At 40.1% G+C, this 27,076-nt stretch overlaps 3 protein-coding genes across 3 annotated transcripts in view; 1 reads left to right on the forward strand and 2 right to left on the reverse strand.

The window, feature by feature from the left end:
* Window positions 1-12,608, reverse strand: part of LOC134227583 (uncharacterized) — a 33,132-nt gene extending 20,524 nt beyond the window's left edge. The window contains exons 1-2 of the mRNA XM_062709171.1: window positions 11,626-12,608; window positions 11,115-11,560 (exon numbers count right to left, since the gene is read on the reverse strand). Of these exons, the coding sequence (XP_062565155.1) occupies window positions 11,115-11,560; window positions 11,626-12,432 (1,253 nt within the window). The 5' untranslated portion in view covers window positions 12,433-12,608. The remainder of the gene's footprint in view (window positions 1-11,114; window positions 11,561-11,625) is intronic.
* LOC134220197 (G-patch domain and KOW motifs-containing protein-like) overlaps window positions 1-27,076 on the forward strand; it is a 128,333-nt gene that overhangs the window by 37,548 nt on the left and 63,709 nt on the right. The window lies entirely within an intron of this gene.
* Window positions 23,781-25,818, reverse strand: LOC134219132 (uncharacterized). Its single transcript, XM_062697826.1, has 2 exons — window positions 24,391-25,818; window positions 23,781-24,329 (listed from the first exon to the last, which is right to left on the reverse strand). The coding sequence occupies exons 1-2, from the start codon at window positions 25,441-25,443 to the stop codon at window positions 23,883-23,885; spliced, it is 1,500 nt and encodes a 499-aa protein (XP_062553810.1). The 5' UTR covers window positions 25,444-25,818; the 3' UTR covers window positions 23,781-23,882.

Raw genomic sequence — 27,076 nt, forward strand, 5'->3', positions numbered from 1 at the left:
ATATATAAATTATAAAAGAACTTTTTTTTTAACTTTATGTGTTTTTTTAATCCACAGATTAAGATCAACACCGCTAAAAGAATATTGATAAGCATAGTGTCTTACAAAAGAATGTAAATTTATTAGAATTCTTCCAGGAACTCCTCCAGAAATAATGTACAAAATTCATCTTCTTTCTTTGAAAAATCCTCCGGAAAAGCCTTTGGAAATTTCTCTAGGAATTCCTCCTGATCCATCCACCGAAAATTCCTTTAGTCAGCGGTTCTCAACTTTTTTCTTGAGAGGTACCCCTTCGAACTTTTGCATTAATTGAGGTACCCCCTATTTTTTCTGTGAATGAAAATAAGCGTAACTCTTTAGATCTTGAGCTTGAGCTTGATTGACTGCTCGTAGTTGCTACTCCATTATGACCAGATCAGCTGTTCTTGCACAGGGAACCAACAGATGTTTGCTTGGGACTATCACACATCTTCAATGTACAATTACTGGTGATCTCATTTGTTAGGTCATACTGGCGCCTGCCACGTCAGAATGCAAGTCAATGTAGGGAAGGGGGAGGAAATGATGATGCAATCACTCGCCCACTACAAGCCGAATATACCTCTGCACTTGCCACGAGTTCATGCGGAATTTGTTGGAATTTCTGGGTTAGGTTGGAGAGGCAGAGGTCCGTCTTGGTTAACGAGCTGCCAATGTGATAGATAGGAGAAGGTAACTGATGGAATTTCTAATTGGATGTAGGAAACGAGCTCTATAGTTCATTTCCAATTCTATCAGATTACTGATAGAATACTCAAGTTGAAGGTATAGGAATAGTAATGGAAACGGTATAGAAGTCCATTTCCAGTTCTAGCGATTGCTAGAACATGAGAAATAAAGAGAAAGATATAGAGTAGGAGAATGGAACGGACCTGGGATTGAACCCACGACCTCCTGCGTATGAGGCAGAAGCAGTAGCCATATGACTACCAAGCCCGCTTCGAAACAAGAGAGATCACGCACTGAACTGATTAATTTTATAACCGGCCGCGCAATGCAGAACACAATAATTCGGCCGACCGCGCGATCGTTCTGCTGTCCGGAACAAGAGAGATCACGCACTGAACTGATTAATTTTATTACCGGCCGCGTAATGCAGAACACAATAATTCGGCCGACCGCGCGATCGTTCTGCTGTCCGGAACAAGAGAGATCACGCACTGAACTGATTAATTTTATTACCGGCCACGCAATGCAGAACACAATAATTCGGCCGACCGCCGGATCGTTCTGCTGTCCGGAACAAGAGAGATCACGCACTGAACTGATTAATTTTATTACCGGCCGCGCAATGCAGAACACAATAATTCGGCTGACCGCGCGATCGGAACAAGAGAGATCACGCACTGAACTGATTAATTTTATTACCGGCCGCGCAATGCAGAACACAATAATTCGGCCGACCGCGCGATCGTTCTGCTGTCCGAAACAAGAGAGATCACGCACTGAACTGATTAATTTTATTACCTACCGCGCAATGCAGAACACAATAATTCGGCCGACCGCGCGATCGTTCTGCTGTCCGAAACAAGAGAGATCACGCACTGAACTGATTAATTTTATAACCGGCCGCGCAATGCAGAACACAATAATTCGGCCGACCGCGCGATCGTTCTGCTGTCCGGAACAAGAGAGATCACGCACTGAACTGATTAATTTTATTACCGGCCGCGCAATGCAGAACACAATAATTCGGCCGACCGCGCGATCGTTCTGCTGTCCGGAACAAGAGAGATCACGCACTGAACTGATTAATTTTATTACCGGCCGCGCAATGCAGAACACAATAATTCGGCCGACCGCGCGATCGTTCTGCTGTCCGAAACAAGAGAGATCACGCACTGAACTGATTAATTTTATTACCTACCGCGCAATGCAGAACACAATAATTCGGCCGACCGCGCGATCGTTCTGCTGTCCGAAACAAGAGAGATCACGCACTGAACTGATTAATTTTATAACCGGCCGCGCAATGCAGAACACAATAATTCGGCCGACCGCGCGATCGTTCTGCTGTCCGGAACAAGAGAGATCACGCACTGAACTGATTAATTTTATTACCGGCCGCGCAATGCAGAACACAATAATTCGGCCGACCGCGCGATCGTTCTGCTGTCCGGAACAAGAGAGATCACGCACTGAACTGATTAATTTTATTACCGGCCGCGCAATGCAGAACACAATAATTCGGCCGACCGCGCGATCGTTCTGCTGTCCGAAACAAGAGAGATCACGCACTGAACTGATTAATTTTATTACCGGCCGCGCAATGCAGAACACAATAATTCGGCCGACCGCGCGATCTTTCTGCTGTCCGAAACATGATAGAACACGCACTCTGAAAATAAGCGTAACTCTTTAGATCCATGAAAAATGGACCTGAAAACTAAATGGATATATGGCTCTCCATAAGTTGGGCTGAAATTTTCATTATTCCGTGAAACTTTCCAATTCAAATTAAGTTTATACATCAAGCTTCCGAATATCTTGAAAGTAGGCTTCCGAACCTCTTGAAGGGAGGTTTCTGAACCTTTTGAAGGGAGGGTTCCGAGCACCTTTACAGACGGCTTTTCAGCCTCTGAGCCCATTTAAAGTAGGCTTTTATGCCTTTTGAAAGAATAATTCCGATCCCTTTGAAGGGAGGTTTCTGAGCCTCTTCAAAGTTGGCCTCCGCGCCTCTTGGTAAACGGCCTTTGAGCCTCTTGAAGGGAGGCTTCCAAACTTCTTCAATGGCGGCTTTTGGGCCACTTAAAAGGAAGCTTTCCAGAATGTTGAAAGGACGCTTCTGAGACACTCGAAAGTGCACTTACAAGCCTCTTGAAAAAGAATTCCGAGCTTTTTGAAGGGAGGCAAAGAATGAAAGAATGAAAGAATGCTTCCGAGCCTCCTGAAAAGAGACTTCTGAACCTTTTGAAAGAATCCTTCCGAACCTCTTGAAAGGAGTCCTCCGAACCTCTTGAAAGGAGGCTTCCGAGTATCTTGAAAGGAGGCTTCCGAGATGCTTAGAAGAACATGGCAAATAATTTTGAAAATTCAACGACGTGTAAAATTGCATTCAAAATTCAATTAAGTTTGACTGAATTTTTCAAGTAAGAACAATTTAAATTTATTTCGATTTAAAAGAACAGTAAGATTGATTGATTGTAACGTTTATTTGCATGCTCCAAATATGTGCATTGGAATACATTAAAAACCACAACATATTTTTTTGTGAATGCTTCCGAGCTACTTGGAACAAGGCGAAGAAACATAGAAAGATGCTTCCAATCCTGTTGCAACGTGGTAACCGAAATATTCATAAAAAAGATTCATACCTTTCAAACGGAGGCATCCAAACATTTAGACTCTATATTTCAGTTCAGAAGCATATTCTTAACATATTATTCAACATTTTGTGTCGATCAGGTAGATTTCATTGAAGAGTTTTTTTTTTAATTTGTTAATTCGAAGTTTTGTCCTTTTGATCTTTTGTTCCTCAGCCCCTCATACACTATACTGGTTGTTTAAGGAAGGATTCAATTGGCTTTGATTGATCGCCATGCATATTACTTATAAGTTTAAGCCAAGTTATGAAATGAAAAAATACACAAGTATCAAAATATTATAAATGAGTTTCGATTGGAATTGTTATACGTCCGCCATTACGGATTATTGTCCAAGGTACCCCCTGGGACCAGCAAAGGTACTCCCAGGGGTACATGTACCCCAGGTTAAGAACCATTGCTTTAGTAAAACCGTACAAAATTGTCTCAAGGAATTCTGCTCGAAATTTTTAAAGATGTTTTTCTCGATGTTTTTAAAGAAATTCCTGTAATAATTACTGAAGGAACTGTTCAAAAATCCTAAAGGAAGAGGATTTTCCGAACGAATCCCTGGAGGAAATTTCGAAAGAATTTCCGGAGAAATTTAAGAATGTCGAAATTTATTTTTCTGACATTATGTCCCAGAATTTTGGAAGCAAGTGCTGGGTTAATGTTAGATATCTAAAGAATTTCTTAACGCTGGGTAGAAACCTTTACTTGGTGTGTTGCGGGGTAAGATCTACCACTGTTACATTGCCAGCTACAGGCAAATCCTGACCCAACGAAGACCTTCCTCAAGAATTTGAGGTCAGGCGCGTACCCCAAACACCACAGTATGGGCTGCGGATCTGGCGACTGACGAGGGTTACGGGACACCCCCTTTTCTGATAGCATTCTAGATAAGGATCTCAAAAGGAAAACATGAGTATTACTATTATTTTAGCTAATTCTAATACTGAAGATATCAGAATGAATTTCTTAAGAAATTTCCTAGAGTTTTCCTAAAAGGAAAAGTTCCGAAGAAATTCCTGTACGAAATTCCAAAGTAATTCCTGGAGAACTTGTAAATTTCCGAAGAATATTCCGGATTCTTTTGCGGGGGATTTTTAAAAAGAATTTTTGGAAGGATTCTAGAATGAATCACTGGAGAAATTTTCGACATATTTAGTAACAGTTTTGTTAAAACTAGAAAAAAAATGTTACAATTTTTGTTATTTCAACTACTAATGGTACATGTTCTATAACAACCACTGTTATAGAAAATGTAGTAACAGAATAACAAGTTCTGATATAAATATGTTACCATCTACTGGTCGCATATGAATAAGAAGAAGTACAAAAACTAGAAGAGTTTTTGTGTCCAATACTCCCGGTTTTATCAAAATCAATTTAGGACAAAGGGGGGAGGGATCTCGAACTATCTAAAAAACCTTACGAGTCAAGTACGAGACAATGAAGACGACCACACAGTTGTGGTCGAAATACGTGTCTGCAAAGATATCGAAATAATTGGTGGAATTAAATGGAGAGTACAAAACTCGTCTTATAGCCTATTCAGATTGGGCTATTTATGACTTTGTTAAGTGAGAGGGTATCCAATTATTACGAGGTGTTCAGACTGCAGCAAGATAATATATCTTGACGTTTCCATGTTTCCTCATTTGCACGCTAATACAGGGTTGAATTCAAGGAGAGTTTTAAAATTTAATTTGCGAAATCAAGCATTTGTGTGGCGACAATCGAACATTTTTTTCTGAACAAAGTTTCTACGAAAAAAAATATTTAAAAAATAGCAAAGGGATTTTCGAAGAATATTTGAAGCTCCCATTAAGGATAATGAGCGAAGCTACATTCATTAGTTGAGTGCGCCGTTCTTCGGGGAATCAGACTATTCCTCAATTTATTTTTAAGTTTAAAAAGTATTTTGATTCTGTACTATGATCGAACGGAGATTTGATAGAAAAATTTAGATACTTTTGGGAATTCTCACAAATAAATAAAAAAGGACGATTGGACCAATTTTCAAGAAATATTATCGAACTAAAATGTATTTCCACCAGTATCTCCATGTATGAAGGGCAACTCAGCAATTTAATTTTTCAAAAATGGAAACTGAACCATTGCGTTCTACTCTACAATCAATGATACAGCTTCTAACAAAATCGAATCGTGTGAATGTGATATAATTTAAACTGGATTTTGGATGAATTAATGCATTACCAATCCATGTTTTATTTAAGGTTATTCTACTTTATATATACATCCCATTCAAATCGTACAGTTGTCCCACGTGAAAAATGTTGAAATCCAAAGTATATTAAGCCATTCAAGGAGCAGAATTGAAACAATTTATGAAATCATGTTTATTCATCAAATATATTCGTTTTACAACCATTCCTACGTTTTAAATTGCCTTCCGCATTGGCCCTTGAACTTTGAAAATTTATTCGATTTGTTCTATTAAATCTAGGTTTAAGTTAAATACTTCATGTTAATTCTAGAGAGCATCTGTTTTTTAAACAATTCATGTTGAATAAGTGGAGAATATATAATTATCATCATTATTTTTCATCATATAAAATGCTTTCCACAAAACCACCACAATCCGAGTTATTCTTCAGCGCTCAGAAGATTTCCATCTAACATGCATTCGACCCTGCTGCGACAGAAAGAGCATGACTGTCAACTACGAAACGAAATGAAAACAGAGAGAATTTTCTCTCTGGCAAAGAGAGCGTGACGCTTGTCAGTTTTGTTTTGTTGAATTTCTCCCTGCATCCCAGTTAGAACGAAAGCTCTCTCGTAATAATTGTTCGTAATAAATTCTTTAGGACTCTTTTTAGCGGGTATCTTTTGACAGCGCAAAATGTATGGAATATTACGTAAATAATGACATCATAAAGCGTATTTACCCTGAAACGCCAATTATTATGTCATTAATGGCGTAATCTGAATAGGCTTTTAGACGGTTGAATACATTCCACTAAAAAGAGCTTAAAATATGTTTTATGTATATAGAAGAAAAAGATTACTTGGTCCAAGAACCGCGGTGAGCCTTAGCGCCCTTGGCCAAACTTTCAATTAAGCGTCTCTTAGCAAATATACATCAGTGTATACCAGTACCAGTGCATAAAATATTCACTTTCATGAAGAACATTCGCTCTAAGTTTTGCCAATCGTGTTTTGATTATTTAAAACATAGAATGACTTACTCAGTTTACTTAGCATAGCATAGCATAGCATATCTGACCGCACACTATCCTGGGTTGGCTGTCGATAGGGACGTTAGATGCGCCAGAAAAACAGCCTGGGGCTTGGCATGTTTTTCATTCAACGATCCCTTTGTTCAACACCTGGCCAGGTCCTTACGATCAGTGGGGATTTGGGTGGGAAGTGTTGATTAGATACCTACTTAAGAAGATGCGGAGAACTCGCGCGACCTTCATAGGTATCTGGAGTTGGAATTTGGATGGGTTATTAAGGGGTGCTTTTCTTGGCGAAAAAGCTTGAATATTATATTTTTATTGGTATTGATATTGTAAAATGTGATGTTTTGTTCTTGAATGTAATATGAATGAATGGATTTTGGCAAAACAATTCCATTGAGTTTGCATTCTGCAGCATATTTCTGAAATAATAAATTGTAGTAATATTAGAGTGTGATGCGTCTTCAGAATCTACGTCAGCACCCAATGTTTCTGAAAGTGAAGATTATTGTCATTTGGTTAGGTAAATCGTTTATGACAAGATGATTGTTTATAAATGTTTATGCGAGATTATTTAAAATATATGGTGCTCCATAGTAATTTGAGAAAATGTATGGGAATATTAAGAATAAGTGTATAAAAAACGTTAAAATTTATGAAAATCAAAGGAGAGCAAATTGATCCTTGGTGTGAAACAAACTTCACCAGCAACACTTGTTTCAGCTGAAAAGGAAATACAAACATTTAGATCGGGATTATTTGAAAAATAGTTTACAGTGTCCCTGGCCGAAGGACCTCAGCTTCAAGAAATCAGCGTCACTAGATCACCGTGTGTCAAAAATTATAAAAATACAAATGGTAAAAACTATTAAAATAAATATGTTTCTTCTATTGTATTGAAAATGTTACCTTTCCTTTGTATCTTGTCAGCTCCTCCCGTTTTTCTAAAGTTTGATCATCGAACGTATTAAATTTTGTCAGATAATAACGTCTTAGGCAAATGATGCCCTCTCGATCTTCCCGTATTTTTTTAAAGAAAATTTTTAATAAATATTTTAATGAAAATGTGGAAAAATAGATATTAGAAAATATGACAATATGAAGGGATTAAAATATGTATATATGAAAATATGAGAATATGAAAATATAAAAAAAAATATGAACATTTGAAAATATAAATAATAATGAATATGATAGTAAATAAAAATATCAAAATATAACAATATGGATATATGAAAATATAAATCATGAATATATGGAAATATGTTATATAACTGAATTATGAAATATAAGAAGTAAACATTGAAACAAGCAAAATTATGAGAATATAACACATGAAAGCATAAGAATAAGAAAGTGTGAAATATGAAAATAACTTCACACTTTCGCACTATTATATTCACATGCTATAAAAATGAAAATATGAGAAAACGAAAGTATGAAAATATAAATGTATATGAAAAAATTAATGTATGAAAATAAGAATATATGAAAATAAAGATATATGAAAATATAAGTAAATGAAAACATAAACATATAAAAATACTAGTTGACCCGGCAGACGTTGTCCTGCACAGTAGGCGAGAATGTGCGTTCCGAACTGCCCATGCAAAGTCCGCATAGGAATCACAATTTTAGATATTCACGGTTTGCTCAACTTGACTCGTAATTTTCGCATTAGGAAATATCATATAAACCCGTCGGAAACTATAACGAATGTTTCTGCTGAAGAAATGAAAAAAATCCATCCAGCCGTTTTCGAGTTATGCGGATACGAACACAGACCATTTCATTTTTATATATAAGATTAACGCACGAAGAAACGAAAATATGAAAACAAGATAAAATGGAAATATAAAAATTTGAACATAGGAAAATATGAATAAATGATAAAATGAGAACGTGATAGTATGAATACATATTTGAAAAATATATAAATAGAAATATGAAAATATATAAGTCAAAAATATAGTTCCTTATCAGCAGTGTATGGCAGCATAAAAATACAACACAATGAAATTATGAAAGCATAAAAAAAATGGAGATAAAAAAAATAGCAAAATTTGAAAATATGGGAGTATAAAAATATGACATTATGAAATTAATTAAATATAGAACATATAAATATGGAAAATTGAGGAAATAAATATACGAAAATAAGAAATTATTCAAATTCCAAATTAATGAAAAAATGAAAGTGGAGTAAAACTCATGTTTCTTTTGAAATTACTGTCCAGATTGCTATCAGAAATCAAGGTAGGTGTATTCCTTGATTTCAATCTAAGACAAAAATTACAAAAGCGTGAGGATTACTACTCCGTACTACGCCCATCTGTACCGCAACTAGGGGAGGGGAAGGAAATGTTGATGTGATACTTAAAGAGAGGCTCTTCCCTCAGCGACACCCTCATAAGTACCACGGAGTTGGATATTGGGAAGGTATTCGTTGGGTCAGGATTTGCCTGTAGCTGGCAATGTGACCGTGGGTGTACATACCGTCCTACTCCAGTGGCGTAGCCAAGGGGGTGGTTTTGGGGTTAAAACCCCCCCCCCAGAGACAAAATTTTTGGAAGAATTTTTTTTTTTTCGAAAAAAAAAAATGTTCAGAAAACCCCCCCCCCAGACCAATTTTCTGGCTACGCCACTGTCCTACTCATTCGCACATTCAAATTTGTGAAATACTGGCGACTAAATTGTGTGTTGGATGTCAACTATTTGAGTGTAATTAAAATGACTTTTTCTGTCCGTTTGGGAAGTATCAATTTGAAAAAGACATTTTTATATTATATCGTACAGCTCATGCATTTTTACTATTCACATATATGGATTTTACGAGCATTTAGTTCAGATTACGAGCTTGTGACATGTCTTTGTATTTTCTTGCTGACATTTGTAGTGTTATCATGATAGTCAAATGACATTTTGTCTGCACGGCTTATCATCCGTTTATCAACTCCCGATGAACATTTTGGTTAACTTAGTGACAAGCTAAGAAAATATTTTTTTATTATTAGGGTATCCAATCATGGTTTGAAATTGTGAAAAGCGTATCATGGTTTGAATCATTTTGAAATCTGTAGAAATTACCATCTCATTGGCAGGAAATAAACCTAAAACAGTATGAATGGCATATTTAGGTATACTGGAAGTGATTGAGTTTATTTAAACATTCGTACATATTGTTTAAGTAATAAAATGGAGCGATTTAAAAACGTCCTGAATTTGTGCTGAATCCCCCCTGTCAGTGGCATAATTTCAAAAAGCTCGTAAAGGACGCATTTTATGACACAGGAGTGAGATCAATATATCAAAAGAACGATATTTTTATCTGTAATCGATTGACATCATCATACAATTGAGAAACAGTTTTAAATGGTTAAAATAGTAACAGAATGACTTACTCAGTTTACTTCTTTATAAATTCATCCAATTGATTACCACTAAGGTAACTGCGTGCGAAAAAGACATAATAAGCTTTGATTATACTGACTATTGGCGCTAAAAATTCCCCTCATTTGAACGTCGGGATTAGATCTATGCGTGTATTTATTTAAATCATCGAACATGTGTTCAGTTTTGCGAGTATCTAATAATTTTTGATATTCAAATAAATACTCACTGATCCTTTTTCATTCCTAACCTAACTAATATCAATAGGGAATTGGAAAAACAATTTTTCAAAAAAAACAATAAATTCAAAAAAACGATAATTCCAAAATTCAATGTCCGATTGGGTCAATTTTCAATAGCAAACAATGGGACCGCATTACCCGTCAAATGCAACTTGTTGCGATTAAGTCGGATAATGCTAAATTCTAAACAGTGTGTCTACAAAATGTGTACGCATAAATACATACCGCCAGTTTATCGAACCAGTGAACCAGCAAAAATACAACGCGTTTTAATTCATGGATTCGGGAACACCAGGCACGTTTTCCAGAACGTTCCAGAAAACGTGACTATTGTTCCCGAATCCGTGGCTTTTGTAACCTAAAAAATACACCGTGAACTTGTTAGTTTACGAATTCATGAACGCTTTTTCTTGCGTATATGTTTGAGGAAGTAGAAGAATATCAAGATGTTTTAGTATTATGGGTACTCGACAGCACACTAGAAAGCGACTCAAGTCAAATGAAAAACGCTCGTCACCAATACAGCTTTCGAATGTTGTTTGAGAGTTATTTCTTGTTGAAAGTTTTTAAATATATTTCTGATTATTTCCATACGTAAAGAAAATAAATGTTAAAATTATTGTATTTCGAAAGAAAGATTATCATTAGTATGCCTTCTTTCATAATTTAGAACATAGTATCTCTAATTATCCCGAAATCCGCGAAAAACGACTCAATATTAAATAAAATATACTAAATTTTAAATAGAACAGTGAACAATTGATTTTACACACCTATAAGCCGCCATTACCAAGCGTGGAAAGCTGGATAATAAATACAATTGCCATAAGGCATACTATCCCATTTACAAATTCGGTTTAAACGGTTTACGGAATAATACAAATATTACAGCAGACTATCAGGCCTAATGAACACATATACATTTTTAATTTCACAAATATCCAAACCTAATCACGTCTCTGATCGTTCCACTCATCCGCTTTTGATAAAGGTCGGATGCCTTCTTTGAAGCTGCGTACGCAAACTTGACATTTTCGTCTCCACTCTCGATCTTGTCAATGTATTCATCCATATTGGGTAGTTCCTCGCGCTCGGTGCAGATCATCGGCAGCACAGTAAGTCCCATCAACAGTCCAAAGCGTCCGTACTTTTTCCACTGCGCCTCGAAGGCATCCCTTGGAAATTGACGATCTACATCTCCACCGAGTACTTTTAGGAAGTTACTTAACGATTTGTAGTAAACATCTAGCAGTTGGTCATAATGTTTCGCTCGAAGTTCTTTATCTGTGCAGATGTAGATGAAGTAGGACAAATCTAGGATAGGTGACACGTAACGACACAGTTGCCAATCGATCAGCCGAATGTCACTCGGAGATGGTTCCTGCAATAGTATATTTAATTATTAATTAATGTTATTCAGATTCAAAATTTTTGAATATCATTTACCTCGCCTTCGTACGCATACATCATGTTGTTGACCCAACAGTCACCGTGCCCAACGACTGTGTAAGGTTCCGCGTCTTCACCATCCACACAGGCCAAGTAGGACTCTGTTACAACTCCTTTCAAACGATTTAACGACTGTTTCGCGTTTTCATCCCCATCTTCAACAACTCCGACGGCCCTTCTAAGCATTTCCTCGAACACATTGTAAAAGGTCTTCTTAGGATCCATACAAATTATGGCTTTCATCGGATCACCAAGTTCCTTCAGTTGAGCAAACCGTTCCGGTTGCTGATCCTTCATGGCGAACGATATGGCATGGAACATCCCGAGCTGCTCCAAAAGCAACCGCGTGTGGTCAAAATTAACTGGTTGCAATTTGTTCCACATGCGAAAGTTCTCTTCCCTTAGGTCCTCCATGATTACCACTGATTCCAATTTCTGCAGGTCGCAACTTGCATAGTAACATTTCGGTACTCGCCAGAATCCTTGCTTGTCGTCTTCGTTGATACCTTTCTCCGCCTGGAACTGGCGGAACATCGGGAGAATTACATTGTAGGCCATGACCTCTCGTTGAAACAATCCTATCAACTGTCGTTTACGGAAGTCGTGCTCTGGGAGGATCTTAACCAGCACCATCAACTCATCCCGACCGTCCTCTCGGATAAACGCCTTGAACAGCGTGCCTATGAAGCCATCTCCCTTGTTCGATCCGGATTCGAACTCGATTCGGTAGAGCTTTTCTGTGAAGCCCTGCCCGGTGGCCACCTGCCTGAGGCCTTCCATAACGTACTCTGGTTGGTCGGACATTCTTCTCCTCAGCAGAGTGCAAACGAGCTGTACGACACGATGAATTGGAATAGTCCCAAGGGCTTGTTGGACAATGAATTTATCATGGAAGAACTTCTTGCCGGTTCATCTGATTAGATAATGGCGCGTGTCGGACTGTTTCAAACAATGATCAATCTGCTATGCGGAAAGTTCAGCGTACCAGTTACTCTAGAAAAACGAATGATTTGTGGAAATGTACAATTGCGTTTAAATCCATAAGGTCATGTGCATGTTTTTGGAAAACTTCCTAATAAAAAACTATATCTGCCGAAACAGTTACTCTATCGTCGAACGGTGCAAAACAGTTCCATACCTTGAAAACTGTTAATACTCCTCTTATTGCAGACGCCATTTTTTTGTAAGGACAATAAAATAAAAACAATAAAATCAATGTTTCTCCTTGAAAAAGCTTTATCTTTTTGCAAGCGAATTTAGTAATACATTCTCTATTGGTATCACAACCCTAATCTTTTTTTGTGATTCATTATGACTCGCAAAATTGTGCAAAACGAAGAATGATATTGATGTTTTCTGTCTCTCTATCTATCAGAAGATTTTCTACAAGTCACTGCGCATTTCTAGCGTTTTCATATCAACTTCAATCTTTTAAATCTATGGCAGTTCGACGGTGGAAAGCGCAAAGGATGGAAGAACAGATGCACTGAGGAGTATTTCAGCCCAAATCCTAGCCAAATTTTTTCGATATTTCCACTCCAACAATAATAAAGAATATTGATTACTTTTACCCATTTGAGTTGCTTAATATTCATTGCTATGGCAAAGTAGTATCACTCAATTATTTTATCACCAGGTATTACGATCAGGAATTGCAAGAATATATTGCAAGCAATTCGATTTATTTCAGTACCCGCTATTTATCCAACGAGGTTTGAAATGCATCTTGTAATCCAAAATCATACTTTTGGGATTCTTTGCATACATAGGGTTTCTTACCCCATTCCCGGCATAACATGCATAGCCCGAGTAGCACAAGTCAAGTGAGACTGGTTGCAGCAACTTTACTGTGACTGAATCTGGTCACATATAAGTTACTGTGATCTATGTGCAACATGTGTGTTGCTCGGGAGAGCTGCATATCGATAATTCTCGCAAGAAGCAGTTTCACCTGAATGTTTTAGTCCATGTAATCTTCCAAAATTAACCTGCAAAATTGTACTCGTCGTTAAATGTTCTATGAATTTTATTGCGTTGTGAAACACATTCCACGTCAACACGAAGGACAAAATATGGAGCTGGAAACAAATAGTTCATAGTCATTTGGCCGACTACTGGAAATTTGTTTTGACCTTCACTTCGGAAGTGTCTATTATTTCACTTTGTATGCGTTACGCAGGTGTGTCACGAAAACATGAACCGCATTCAAACAATTGCAGTTTTCCCGTGTGCATGTTCGTACTCAAACATGCATACTACAGTCGCCTCTCCACATCTCGATATTGAAGGGACCATCGAGATAGGAAGAGATCGAGGAATGGAAGGAAAATTGAAACGGGTAGGGACACGGCAGGTATTTCCGTCCATCGTCGTAGGGGCTAAAACCAACAAAAGCAACGTACATTTGCTAGAACTCCACTATAGCAGAACGTTTCTCCTGAGCTTACGATTTGGTACGTATGAGTTTTACAAAAAAGCGTCTTTTTTATTGGTTTTCGAGACTATGACGAACAGACGAAAATACCTGCCGTGTCCCTACTAGATCCAAAAAAGCTCCAAAAATATTGGTCAAGTGGTTACAATTTTACAATTACAGTTACAATTTTTTATTCAACATTTTGCATAAATCTTCAGATATTATTCTTAATGTTCATAACAACTGAATATTATGTGCATTTGACCGGTAAGACAACTGGCAGCCTCCAATGTAATGATTATTTAAATCATCCTTGCTTTTATGTTCTAAACGAGGTTAAATAGGTCTGTTTTTATTTTTTTCAGAACGTTAATACATATTCCTCAACATGAGTCTAAAATGTAGACCCTTATTTTTTATATCCGTTACATATGCAAGCATGCATTTTGTTTTATTAGAAACGATGGGATTTGCATATCGTGAATAAAATATAGATTTTATTTATTTATTCAGACTAAGGCCGAAGTGGCCTGTACGGTATATAAGAGTCTTTTCCATTCGGCTCGGTCCATGGCTACACGTCGCCAACCACGCAGTCTACGGAGGGTCTGCAAGTCATCTTCCACCTGATCGATCCACCTTGCCCGCTGTGCACCTCGTTTTCTTGTGCCCATCGGATCGTTGTCGAGAACCATTTTCACCGGGTTACTGTCCGACATTCTGGCTACGTGCCCGGCCTACCGCAGTAGTCCGCTTTTCGCGGTGTGAACGATGGATGGTTCTCCCAACAGATGATGCAACTCGTGGTTCATTCGTCTCCTCCACGTACCGTCCGCCATCTGCACCCCACCATAGATGATACGCAGTACTTTCCTTTCGAAAACTCCAAGTGCGCGTTGGTCCTCCACGAGCATCGTCCAGGTCTCGTGTCCGTAGAGGACTACTACGGCGGCGAACTCTATTCGATCGGAGCGTCTTGCGGAGTCCAAAGTACGTACGATTTCCAGCCACTATGCGTCTCCGAATTTCTCTGCTGGTATCATTTTCGGCAGTCACCAGTGAGCCCAAATTCTTCTACCACCTCGATTTCATCACCACCGATGCAAACTCGCTGTGGGTGGCTCACATTGTCTTCTCTTGAACCTTCTTCTTCTTCTTATTGGCATTCCATCCCCACACTGGGACAGAGCCGCCTCGCAGCTTAGTGTTCATTAAGCACTTCCACAGTTATTAACTGCGAGATTTCTTAGCCAAGTTACCATTTTGCATTCGTATATCGTGAGGCTAACACGATGATACCTAATGCCCAGGGAAGTCGAGACAATTTCCAATCCGGAAATTGCCTAGACCGGCACCGGGAATCGAACCCAGCCACCCTCAGCATGATCTTGCTTTGTAGCCGCGCGTCTTACTGCACGGCTAAGGAGGCCCCCCCTTCTCTTGAACCTCTTCCTATCATGTACTACGTCTTCGACGTGTTGACGACTAGTCCGATCCGCTTGGCTTTCCTTTTCAGTCTGATGTAGGCTTCCTCCATCTTCTCAAAGTTACGTGCCATAATATCTATGTCGTCGGCGAAGCCAAATAGCTGGACTGACTTATTGAAAATTGTACCACTCGTGTTAATCCCTGCTCTTCGTATTACCCCTTCCAAAGCGATGTTGAATAGCAGACACGAAGGGCCATCACCTTATCGTAACCCTCTGCGTGTTTCGAAAGGACTCGAGAATGCCCCTGAAACTCGAACTACGCACATCACCTGATCCATCGTCGCTTTGATCAACCGTGTCAGTTTATCCGGAAATCCGTGTTCGTGCATAAGCTGCCATAGCTGGTCCCGAACGATTGTATCATATGCGGCTTTGAAGTCGATGAATAGATGTGTGGGCACGTTGTATTCGCGGCATTTCTACAGTATTTGGCGAATGGTGGAGCGTTCGCCCATAAAACCCGCCTGGTACTGCCCCACGAACTCCCTTGCAATTGGTGCTAGTCGACGGCATAAAATTTGGGAGAGTACCTTGTAGGCGGCCTTCAGCAATGTGATTGCGCGGTAGTTGCTACAATCCAGCTTATTGCCCTTTTTGTATTTGGGACACTCGACACCTTCCATCCACTCCTGCGGCCATACTTCCTCCTCCCAAATCCTGGTAATGACCCAGTGCAGCGCTCTAGCCAGTGCCTCACCACCGTGTTTAAATAGCTCTCCTGGTAGTTGGCCAACCCCAGGGGCTTTGTTGTTCTTCAGCCGGCCAATCTCCTCCTGGACTTCCTGGAGATCCGAAGCCGGTAAAATTATGTCCTGCGCGCATTCTCCCAGGCCATCACCATACCGTCATCTTCGTCTGCCACATCGCCATTCAGGTGCTCTTCGTAGTGCTGCCGCCACCTTTGGATCACCTCACGCTCGTTCGTAAGAAGGTTCCCGTTTATGTCCTTACACATATCAGACTGTGGCACGTGGCCCTTACGTGAACGGTTCAACTTCTCATAGAACCTTCGTGTGTTATTAGCGCGGTACAGTTGCTCCGTCTCTTCACGGTCTCGATCTTCCTGCTGGCGCTTTTTCCTCCGGAAAATCGAGTTTTGTCTGTTCCGTGCCTGTTTATATCGTGCCTCGTTCGCCCTTGTGCGGTGTTGCAGCAATCTCGCCCATGCTGAATTCTTCTCTTCTACTAACTGCTTACATTCGCCGTCATACCAGTTGTTTCTTTGATCCGGGGCCACCGTGCCAAGTGCAGCGGTTGCGGTGCTACCAATGGCGGATCGAATATCTCTCCAGCCATTTTCAAGAGATGCTGCGCCTAGCTGCTCTTCCGTTGGGAGTGCTACTTCCAGCTGCTGCGCGTATTCTTGGGCTAGTCTACCGTCTTGTAGCCGCCCAATGTTAAGCCGCGGCGTCCGACTTCGCCGCGTGTTGTACATCGTCGAGAGTTTTGAGCGCAGGCATACTACAACGAGGTAGTGGTCGGATTCAATATTCGCACTGCGGTAAGTGCGGACGTTCGTGATGTCGGAGAAGGATTTACGGTCGATTAGAACGTGGTCGATTTGTCGATACCATTCCGCGGGAACCTTGAAGTTTATGCATCGTTGGCCGGTGTCATTCGATGCGGTGTGCAGACTATCCGGTCCAATGACCGGTCTATACATTTCCTCCCTTCCTACCTGTGCGTTCATGTCACCGATGACGATTTTGACGTCCCGCAGTGGGCATCCATCGTATGTCTGCTCCAGCTGTGCGTAGAACGCTTCTTTCTCGTCGTCGGGTCTCCTCTCGTGTGGGCAGTGCATCCTCAGCTTGCACATCATTGCGTTGATTGGCTGCCACACAATCACACGATGGCGCATCTTACCCAGCACTATGAAACCGGTTCCCAGCTCGTTGGTGGTGCTACAGCTTTGGTAGAAGGTAGCCGCTCGATGCCCGCTTTTCCACACTTTCTGTCCTGTCCAGCAAATCTCCTGCAGCGCCACGACGTCGAAGTTGCGGGGATGTAATTCATCGTAGATTATCCTGTCGCAACCTGCGAAACCTAGCGACTTGTAGTTCCTTTTCCCAAGCCTATAATCGTGATCCTTTATTCGTCGCCTAGGTATTTGCCGATTATATCGAGTCGCATTATCTCTTATATTGTTCGTAATTATTGGTTTTACAGGCAGCTTATTGGGCCTGCGCAAACTTCCTGTCTCGTCTGAGGGCCGTCGTGTCAGGGCTGTTAAAACGTCCCACCTAACACCAGGACTTGGGCTTGTGCGCTTTGAGCGGCACATGGTCGCTTTGGTGGGGCCTACTTGCGGATACATGCAGCTTTTTATAGGAATTTAACAGGGCCCACTGTCAAACCCCACCACATCCTAGGCAAGCCCCACAACTCGAATAAAATATAGATGTGGATTCCAAAAAGTTCAAAGACACACTTTTAGTGGGGGATAGAAAGACAGAATCACCGTCTTCGACCAGAGGTCGCATAGACTGAACACTTAACATCTAGCATGAGACAACGGACAGGACATTCACACAACACCCAGTGGACCAGTGGAGAGCTTTTCGCTTTACGAAAAGTTTTCTCCTTACCGGGGCGGGAATCGAACCCACACTCCACAGCACATGCGTCTAGACGATTGACGTCGCTAATCACACGGCCACGAAGCCCACGGATGGTGAAGAACTGGTTGTTAACCCAACTTAAAATTTAAAGAAATTTAAAAAAATAGTAGGGGTCTGTTCAATATGTATTCTATATTGCTATGTATAAATAATACGCCAATGACATTATGCAATTTAATGAAAATTCACAAACGATCGAGAGATCCCTAAACATAAAAGTCATATAAACTACATGGCTCTCATAAAAGATAAAATCTTCAATTTTTACAATCTAAAAAATTACGAAACTAGAATTAAAGCCTCGTTGATCATAAGGTTCTTCAAAAAGGTCGAAACCCCCCTCTCCCTGGTATAAAGAAATCGGAAATTCAGATTCTAGGTATGTCTATAAAGTACCACCGCGAAGTAAGTAGAATAAATTATCCCCTTATAAACGTGTCAGAAAAATCTTATCCCATACTTTTGGAAATATGAACTAACATTGTTCGTAACAAATCCTGCTAGTATCGGAAGAATACTTCGCTTCTGTAAATGGGATCTGTACCGAGGAAGCGACTAGGCTCCTGTCAGAGGCAAAACTTGCGCCCACGCTCGTATGCGTCAGAATCCACGGCTTTGAATTTTGTTTTAAAAGCATCACCTGGTGAATTAATTTTGCTCTTAAGCTTTGCAGGTATTGCCTTTTATGCTAACGTTAGAGTTATTTTGCTTGCTTGCTTAGTTGCTTCTGCTACGAAATCTTGTTTTAAAATTTTCTCACAAGTTGGTGATATTTCCTTAGCAAAGCGCTTTTTCGTAGAGACTACCGTCCACGGATTCAAATTTCATCCATTTGATTAAAAAATATTCATGTTTATTCACAAACTGATAACATGTTTAAATCATACATTTATTTAACACGAACGACCGAAGCGCAAACTTGAGCACCAACCATCAAAAAATATATGGGGGTTTGGGCAACTTCACTACAAATGCTCAAACATGTTCAGCAAACCTTGACTCCACCCCCGACAACTCAAACCAAAATCAAACCGTTTTATTTTCTTCTAACCGAACCGTCAACTGTCAAATGGTTGGTCGAACAACTTCACAGACGTTCAAACAAAGCAGTAACCGAAGCGTTTTCTTGGGAGCGGAGTCAATGTTCGTCAAACTGCTTGACTGGTGTGTACGTAATCTTTGTAATCTTGTGTAATCTTTGCTTGCGCGTTACCACCGCGAAGATCTGAGCGTTTGAGAAGAGCGCGACAATAAATGCCTGTATGTTTTATGCGTGTTCTAGCTCGCTCTTGCAAAGGTAAACAAAAACTTCAGTTCGGGTCTTAGGAATGGGCGTTTTTCAGAAAAATATCGATACCGCCGAAAAAAAAATGGATTCTTTGATTTCCTATTTCAGATTATCGATTCACACATCAAAGATTCGCTGTTTTTAACGGATTGTGCCTAATGTGCTATATTTTTACTTTGAAAAAATCGAAATCCGATATCAGGAACAAAAAATTGATACGGTCAAATATCGAATATAAAAAAATCGATACAAAATATCGATAAATCGGAGCGAAAATATCGATTCCCGATATATCGTATCGGTATCGCCCATTCCTGGGTCAGATCCGATTGGAAGACAGCAATGAAATGGAAGCAAGTTTTTTCTTGCTTCCAAATTGCTGATGAGGATGTTTTTCATGTACAAAAAGAAAAGTTTAAGTAAATAAAGTATGAACGCTAGCAATTGTGGAACCTGGTAGCCTATGTTTGTTTCAATAATTCCGGTGGTTGAAGCAACTTAAAAGGCATATTTGATTTAAAAATAGTTCTCGTTTGTTTCAAACATATTTTTCTATGTATCTGATTGCTCTTCACTTTTCTTCGAATAATGAGCACCAAAAAGAAAATAATATAAAGTATAAACGTTAAGCGTTTTGACAGTAGTCAATTTTAAAATTGATCCATATAATACAGTAAATAAAACAACACTGAAAATCGTATTATCATTGAATATTTATGTGCAGCAGAAAATATTGTAAATACTTGGTATGCACCTCGCCTTCTTGTACCCCTTCGAATCACTATCGAGGATCATTTTCACCGGGTTATTGGCTGACATTCTGGCTACGTGCCCGATTCTCCGCATTTTTTCGATTTTCACGGCGTGAACGATGGATAGTTCTCCCATCCCAACAGCTGATGCAACTCTTGGTTCATTCGCCTCCTTCATGAACTGTCTTCCATCTGCACCATAGATGGCACACAAAGATCATCACCTTGACATTATCCTCTACGCGTTTCAAAGGGACTCGACAATGCCAATGTAACTCGAAATTACGCACATCACCCGATCCATCGTCGACATGACCAACTGTGTCAGTTTATCCGGAAATCCGTGTTTGTGCATTTATAGCTGGTCTCAACCGATTGTATCATATACGGCTTTCAAGTCGATTGATTGACGATGTGTGGGCACGTTGTATTTGTAGCAATTCTGCAATACCTGACGTATGGCCAACGCCTGGTTCGTGGTAGAGCGTTCGCCCATGAATCTCGCCCGTCTGTTACTGCAACACGGACTCGCTTGCAATTCGACGACATAAAATATGAGAGAGTACTTTGTAGGCGGCGTTCAGCAATGTGATTGTGCGGTAGTTGCTACCATCCAGCTTGTCGCCCTTTTTGTAGATGGTAGAAATTTTGGTAATTGTACAGTGCGTCGGAGAAATATACGTCATTGAAAATTTATTGTAAATACCTACAATACAATAATGATATACTTATTGTCTCCCATAAATTGAGTTAAGTCGAGTCAAGTACGAGACACTGAAGACGACCACACAGTTGTGGTCGAAATACGTATCTGAAAAGATATCGAAAATTAAATAGTGGAATTAAATGGAGAGTACCTAATTCGTCTTAGACGGTTGATAAATTGAGTTGTTTTTTTACAATTCGCGCCACTTAACTTGACGACGATGTATTTTGCGCACACTTGATTTTGCCGAGAAAAACACGGGAAAAATTACTACATGGATACTTAATGCCGTCGCCAATAAACTCCGGTTCTTAGTCAAAGTTAGGGATCCTTCACTTGATATTTTCTTACAGCAACACAAACTAAGCACGGAATAGTACTCAGAAGTACAAGGCGTCTGCCTCGCACGGTGGTTCCACAAATAATGTCGGGGGTGACAATGGGTCAAATGGGGGTGAGAATGGGTCACTGTTTCAACCACTTAGAATGCTTGTAGCATAGATTGAATGTATCTGAGGGCAAGAAGACTAAAATATAAGAGATCTGTTTAAACGATTTTGATCTACGACCTCCAGACTGCCGGTGAGAGCGATGCCCCATTCTCCCCCCCCCCCCTCCATTGTCCCATCGGCGGTAATTAAGGTCACTCCTGACGGAATCCAAGTTTCAAAGTGCTCGCGTTTTCGGGAGCACACCACTCGATACGGAAGCAACGCACAACTGTCATTTTTATTTTTTCACGCATGCATGCACGCAAATCTAAATCAACAACAATGACAGTTGTGCGCCGCCTCCGTATCGAGTGGTGTGCCCCCCTTTGAAACTTGGATTCCGTCAGGAGTGACCTTAAGTAAGTGCAATCTTTTCAGCTCCGTAACACCCACCGGAAAATGAGCCTACTGATTGCGCGAATGAATGAAGAAAGTATAATGTTTTGAGTAAATAATCATATCAACCATTAAATATCAAACTGGTCGTGCGCCTATTTACGTGAAAACAAATCCATTTTCAATCGCACAACATTTATCGCCTCGTTCGCTTATCTTTTCGGGGCTCTTATTGACCTACTAGTAGCCGAATATTGTCACGTCCCAAATGGCGGCCGGTATTCAGCGCCAATGCTTATCATTGAACTTTACGATGTTGATTGATTCTCTTTCCCTGGCGGTGCATCCCACAACTAGGTTTTCCCGCCCACAGGTCACTATTCATTTGACGCTACCGCCGTTAACTATCTAAGGTTTAGTCTACCTGGTAGCCGATCGTCTTTCCGCTGAGCTGGAGATCCAAGCTTCACCAACGGAAATCGAACAGTCTTAAGCTGACGATGTGCAACACTTTTTTTGAAAAAAAAATTACTCGACGCTACTGGTTTTGATCAACTTTGATTGAAAATAAGTTGGAATATTTCTGTTATAAAGCCATACCACCAGAACCGACTTGAGTCTAAGGTCAAACTGAACAAATCTATCCGAGTCACGATATCATGCAATCACTGATGTACTCCGTCCGCCCGTTTCTTGTAGGTTGCACCAAATGTAGCTGCAGAATCATAATAATTGACGGTTTCATTATTGATGATTGATTTCAAGTAGGGCGGTTTTACTGATGTCTTAATATCTGTTTATGAAATTTACCATCCATCTTGCATTTACTGTTTGTTTTCATACCGATATTAAACCACGTACATATCCTGATCTAAGCACCTCTGGGGTGCATTGAATCAACTTCTGCAAGATCTCCATCCTAGGCGGCTGCCCGCTGTAGTCTTGACCTATCGACTTCCTTTATTTTTTTGTTGAAGCTTCGTCGCCCCGAGCCCTTGGGTCTGCTTCTGCTGCGATGTCCTGCTAGATTGGAGTCCTGCGCTTGCTTGAAGGTTCCGTATCTTCGAACTGTGAGACCGACCGACGGATTTCTATTGAATTTGGTTTCTGATGGCATCGTTGATGGAGCTCAGCATTCGACCTCACAACAGGCCCGAATTATTAAACGTAGACATCGGTTGATGAATGTTTATCCTGCTTCTGCGTTATCCCTGCTGATACATACCAAGTCTCACCGGCACAGAACAACATGGATTTCATGTTTCAGTTGAGTTGAATACCTGAACTTTGGAGCGTTGACTAGTGACGTACTTCTTCTAGATCTTAGTTCTACCGTCCGCCGCTAACTGGCTTTCGTAATGTTGGAGGGGCTGTTCGTGTTGACATCCAACGATTTGGTCTGGCTGACGCTGATGATGAAATCCACCACAGAGGAGCGTACGGCTAGGTCGTTGAGCTTACTCTGCACCGAAATTCGATGCCATAATGAAAAATGTGCGTCAATCGAAGCCACGCTTCTGTTTCGAACAATTGGGAATTACTTGGGGACAGGTGTTATCTTATCGAATTAATTTAGAGAGAGACGTCGGTCGACGACTAGATAAATGGTCACTAGTCAGGGTTATGTAAACCGTATCAAACACTTGTTTGACTGAAATTTGTCTTTAGATACATAAATCTCAACTGTCTAAGATGAATTTATTTTCGAAGAAATCGCCAGATGTACGTGCACAAATTGATGATAAAGTTTCCAATCCTAGTAGGTATTCAATCATAAGAAATTTTGTATCAATCAAATTACTTCATATCTTTGTTTAAAACACGGAATTATTTTATCAACAGAAACCTTCTCTACTTGATAAGAACACATGCCATGTAGTACATGTAGATAGAAACACGTGCCAATAGATATGTGGTTTAAACGGATTTAAATCGCTAAAAACGGTTGAGAGTTCAATAATATATTGCGACTGCGTCAGGAGTTCTTTCTAGTATACCGTTCTAGGATTGAATCAATTTCCCTTCCATGATGATGATTTCGAAGGCAATCAATCTATTTTCAATGACACAGCCCATCCGTTTTTATTTATCCCTCAACTCAATATTATATTACACATCTATCGCTTCTTTTACTTATCTCCTCCTTCCCTTTCCTCACAAGTACCCGTACCGTATTACGTCCCGTATGACGGCAGCCATTCGACTCTTGTACTTATCTTCGGACTTAACGTTGATGATAAACGATGGGTCAAACTCCTGCGTACTCTTGAACTTCTCCGCTGTTTCATCCATGTCCGGCAAATCTTGATTTTCCGTGCATAGCATCGGCACCATGAACACTGCCATCAGGATTCCGAATTTGCCGCATGCCTTCAACTGCCGCAACAGGGCCGTATATGGGAATTGCCGGGTTGCGTCTCCACCTAGTTTCTCCAGCAGTTGCTTCAGCGAGTCGTAATAGATGCGGATCATTTCGTCATAGTGTTGTCGACGAAAAGCTTCATCTGTGCATCCGAATATGAAATACAGTAGATCTAGGACTGGTGACACGTAACGGCAGAGTTGCCAATCGAGTAAAACTATGCCATTGGGTACACCACGCTGAAATATATGAATTTGATTAAATCTGAAAATCAAGTTGATAAGTAAAATGACGAATTACTTTATACGAAAAGATGAAGTTGTTTATCCAACAATCGCCGTGCCCTAGGACAGTATATGGTTCGGAATATTCCGGACTAGTAATAGTCGCTATATCTTCAAGCAAAGTTTCCTTAAGTTTGCTTATTTTTTGGCGCGCTTTCTCTTCGTGAGGTTCCAGAGTATTTAGAGCTTTATCCAGCGATGCACTCATCATCATTGTAAATCCATCGTTTAATGCCATCATGGTGGATAATGGATCGGGTAATTTGAATTGTTCAAATACTTCTGGTCGTTGATCTTTTAGTGCAAATGATACGGCATGTAATCTTCCGAGCTGTATCATCAGTAAGCGAGCATGTTCATAGTTGACTGGCACCAACTTATTCCACATCCGATAACCTTTCAAACGCAAATCATCCATAATTATGACAGATTCCTCGGTAGCTCTATTTATATAAGACGAATAGCAGTGTGGCGCATTGAAGAAACCGACGCCCATTTCTTCGGTAATACCCTTCTCACGTTGGAATTCATACATTGCTGGAATCAAACTTGAGTACGCTGTAACTTCACGATCGAAGATCGAAAGCGAATCGAACTGCTGACGACGTGCATCGTTGATTGGTGGAATCTTACACAGAAGCACTAGCTTTCGGTCACCTTCGGTGACGGTGGCTCGATACATTTCTCCCACGAAACCATCACCCTTGCCCGATCCAGATTCGAAGCTGATTTCGAACTGGTTGGGAGTAAATCCTTCCTGAGGAGCGATGCGCGCCACTGCATCATACATGAACTGTGGTAATCCATCTGCTCGTTTCACATAAGTAATTGCAGCTGTGGCATCCTGCGGAGTGATTTCCGGTGTTACTTCGACCGTTGAGTTCAACGCTGGTTGTGCTTCATGATTGGTTTCCTCGGTATCATTGGTTTGCACACTATGAGGTACAACTTCGACATCAACGGTTGTTTTAACGTCCTCATTTATCACTTCCGCTTGAAGGTGCTCCTCTATCGCTGTTGGTTGTTCGGAAGATTGTTCCGCAACCTGAACTGGAGTTTCTTCACCCATGTTGAGCTTACTGCTTGCTTCCAGATCGAAATTCGTTGGCGTAATGAAACCCCTGCGCCAATCGTAGCCACTGCTTTTGTTCTGTTCGATTGTGGATTACCTGGCGACGGGTCGTTATCTTATCGAATTTTATTTATCACAGATGAGAATTGTGCGTCGGAGGCAGAAGGTCGCCCAATGACTAGATGAATGTTGCAATGCTTGAACGTCAATGACTCCAATAATTACTGTGTGTGTTGAGTATCCAAAAGGAATTTAACATTCACAATATCAAATTTTTCGCAATTTACTTTTATATGTGCTGCGTCATAATGTGAATTTCAATCTGATTTAGCTGATTGCCATTTTAGGTAATCGCCATAGGAGAGTGGCCACTAAGGTTTTAAGCCTCTTCGTAGTCAAACAAAATCACAACCGGAGCTTATCGCAGAATATACCATACTTATTTTATAACGGGGAACCTTCTTCATTTGAAACATACTTGCGTCACATCAGCTATGATTCAAATCGATTTACTAGTAATGATAATTCTAGACCGACATTTGAAAATGGCGTAACAGTCAACATTTAGTCCTTCTGGTTATTTGTCTACATAAATAGCTTTTCAAATGTTGGTCTAGAATTTACTTGTATTACATTTTGTATTACCGCCTAGCCTAATCATCTTCTAGGCATTCCACAAGCGTATTGTTTTTGGCATTTAGCTTATTGTCGACTTTCTAGAACTTTGCGGACAGCAAAATTTATTCTACATAAAGAATTGGACACATCAGTTAAGTGTTAGGAATTCAAAAATTGTCAATAAAAAAGCGTGAATGCAATTTCAAATATTTTGTTTAAATTATTTGAAGGAATTTGCAAAACATATCAATTTTTCTAGTATAGTTGCGTACACATTCTCCCCGCGGCTTAAAATTGGGCGGTTACAAGACGGTCGACTGGCCCAAATCTATGCACAGTGGGACTTCAACAGAAAATCACTTAGATTCAGCTTCCATGGAAGACGGCTTAGGAGACATTCGATCTTCCATTCGCAGCCACTACACTAGGCACGGGGGTCCAGGCTCAGAAAAACGGCTGCTATGACGTTTTACTGATCCGGGTCAAACCGTACCATACTGAAAAATGAGACGACTGCAGTGAGATGAATACGTAATCAGGATGTCAGACAATAACTCGGTGAAAATGGCTTTAACAATATAACATATAAAGGAATTTTTGAATGAAAAAGTTCTGAAGGAATTCCCGAGGTAAATTACGGAGAAATTCTGATAATTCCCTCTTTGAAAGAATTTCTGAATTCGTTTCCGGAAGATTTTCCTAAGGAATCCTTGGAAGAATTCCATATGGAATTTCTAAAAGAACGAAAAGAATTTCGAAAAATCAGGGAATTTTATTTTTACAGATAGTTAGACACTCTTTCGCAGCACGTAACTATTTCGAGACAAAAGCGTTGCACGTATTATAGCTTAATCAGTTTCGCTGGAAAACCTTGTTTAGACATTCGGGAATTCATCAAATATCATCCGCAGACTAAATAGCTGATAAGTTTTTAATCGACCCTAACGAAAACCTTCCTGATATTCATCATTCATGTTCAAATGAAATCAAATTTTGTTTGTGACAGTTATTT

Source organism: Armigeres subalbatus, chromosome 3 (genome assembly GCF_024139115.2).
Source record: "Armigeres subalbatus isolate Guangzhou_Male chromosome 3, GZ_Asu_2, whole genome shotgun sequence".
Classification (NCBI taxonomy): domain Eukaryota; kingdom Metazoa; phylum Arthropoda; class Insecta; order Diptera; family Culicidae; genus Armigeres; species Armigeres subalbatus.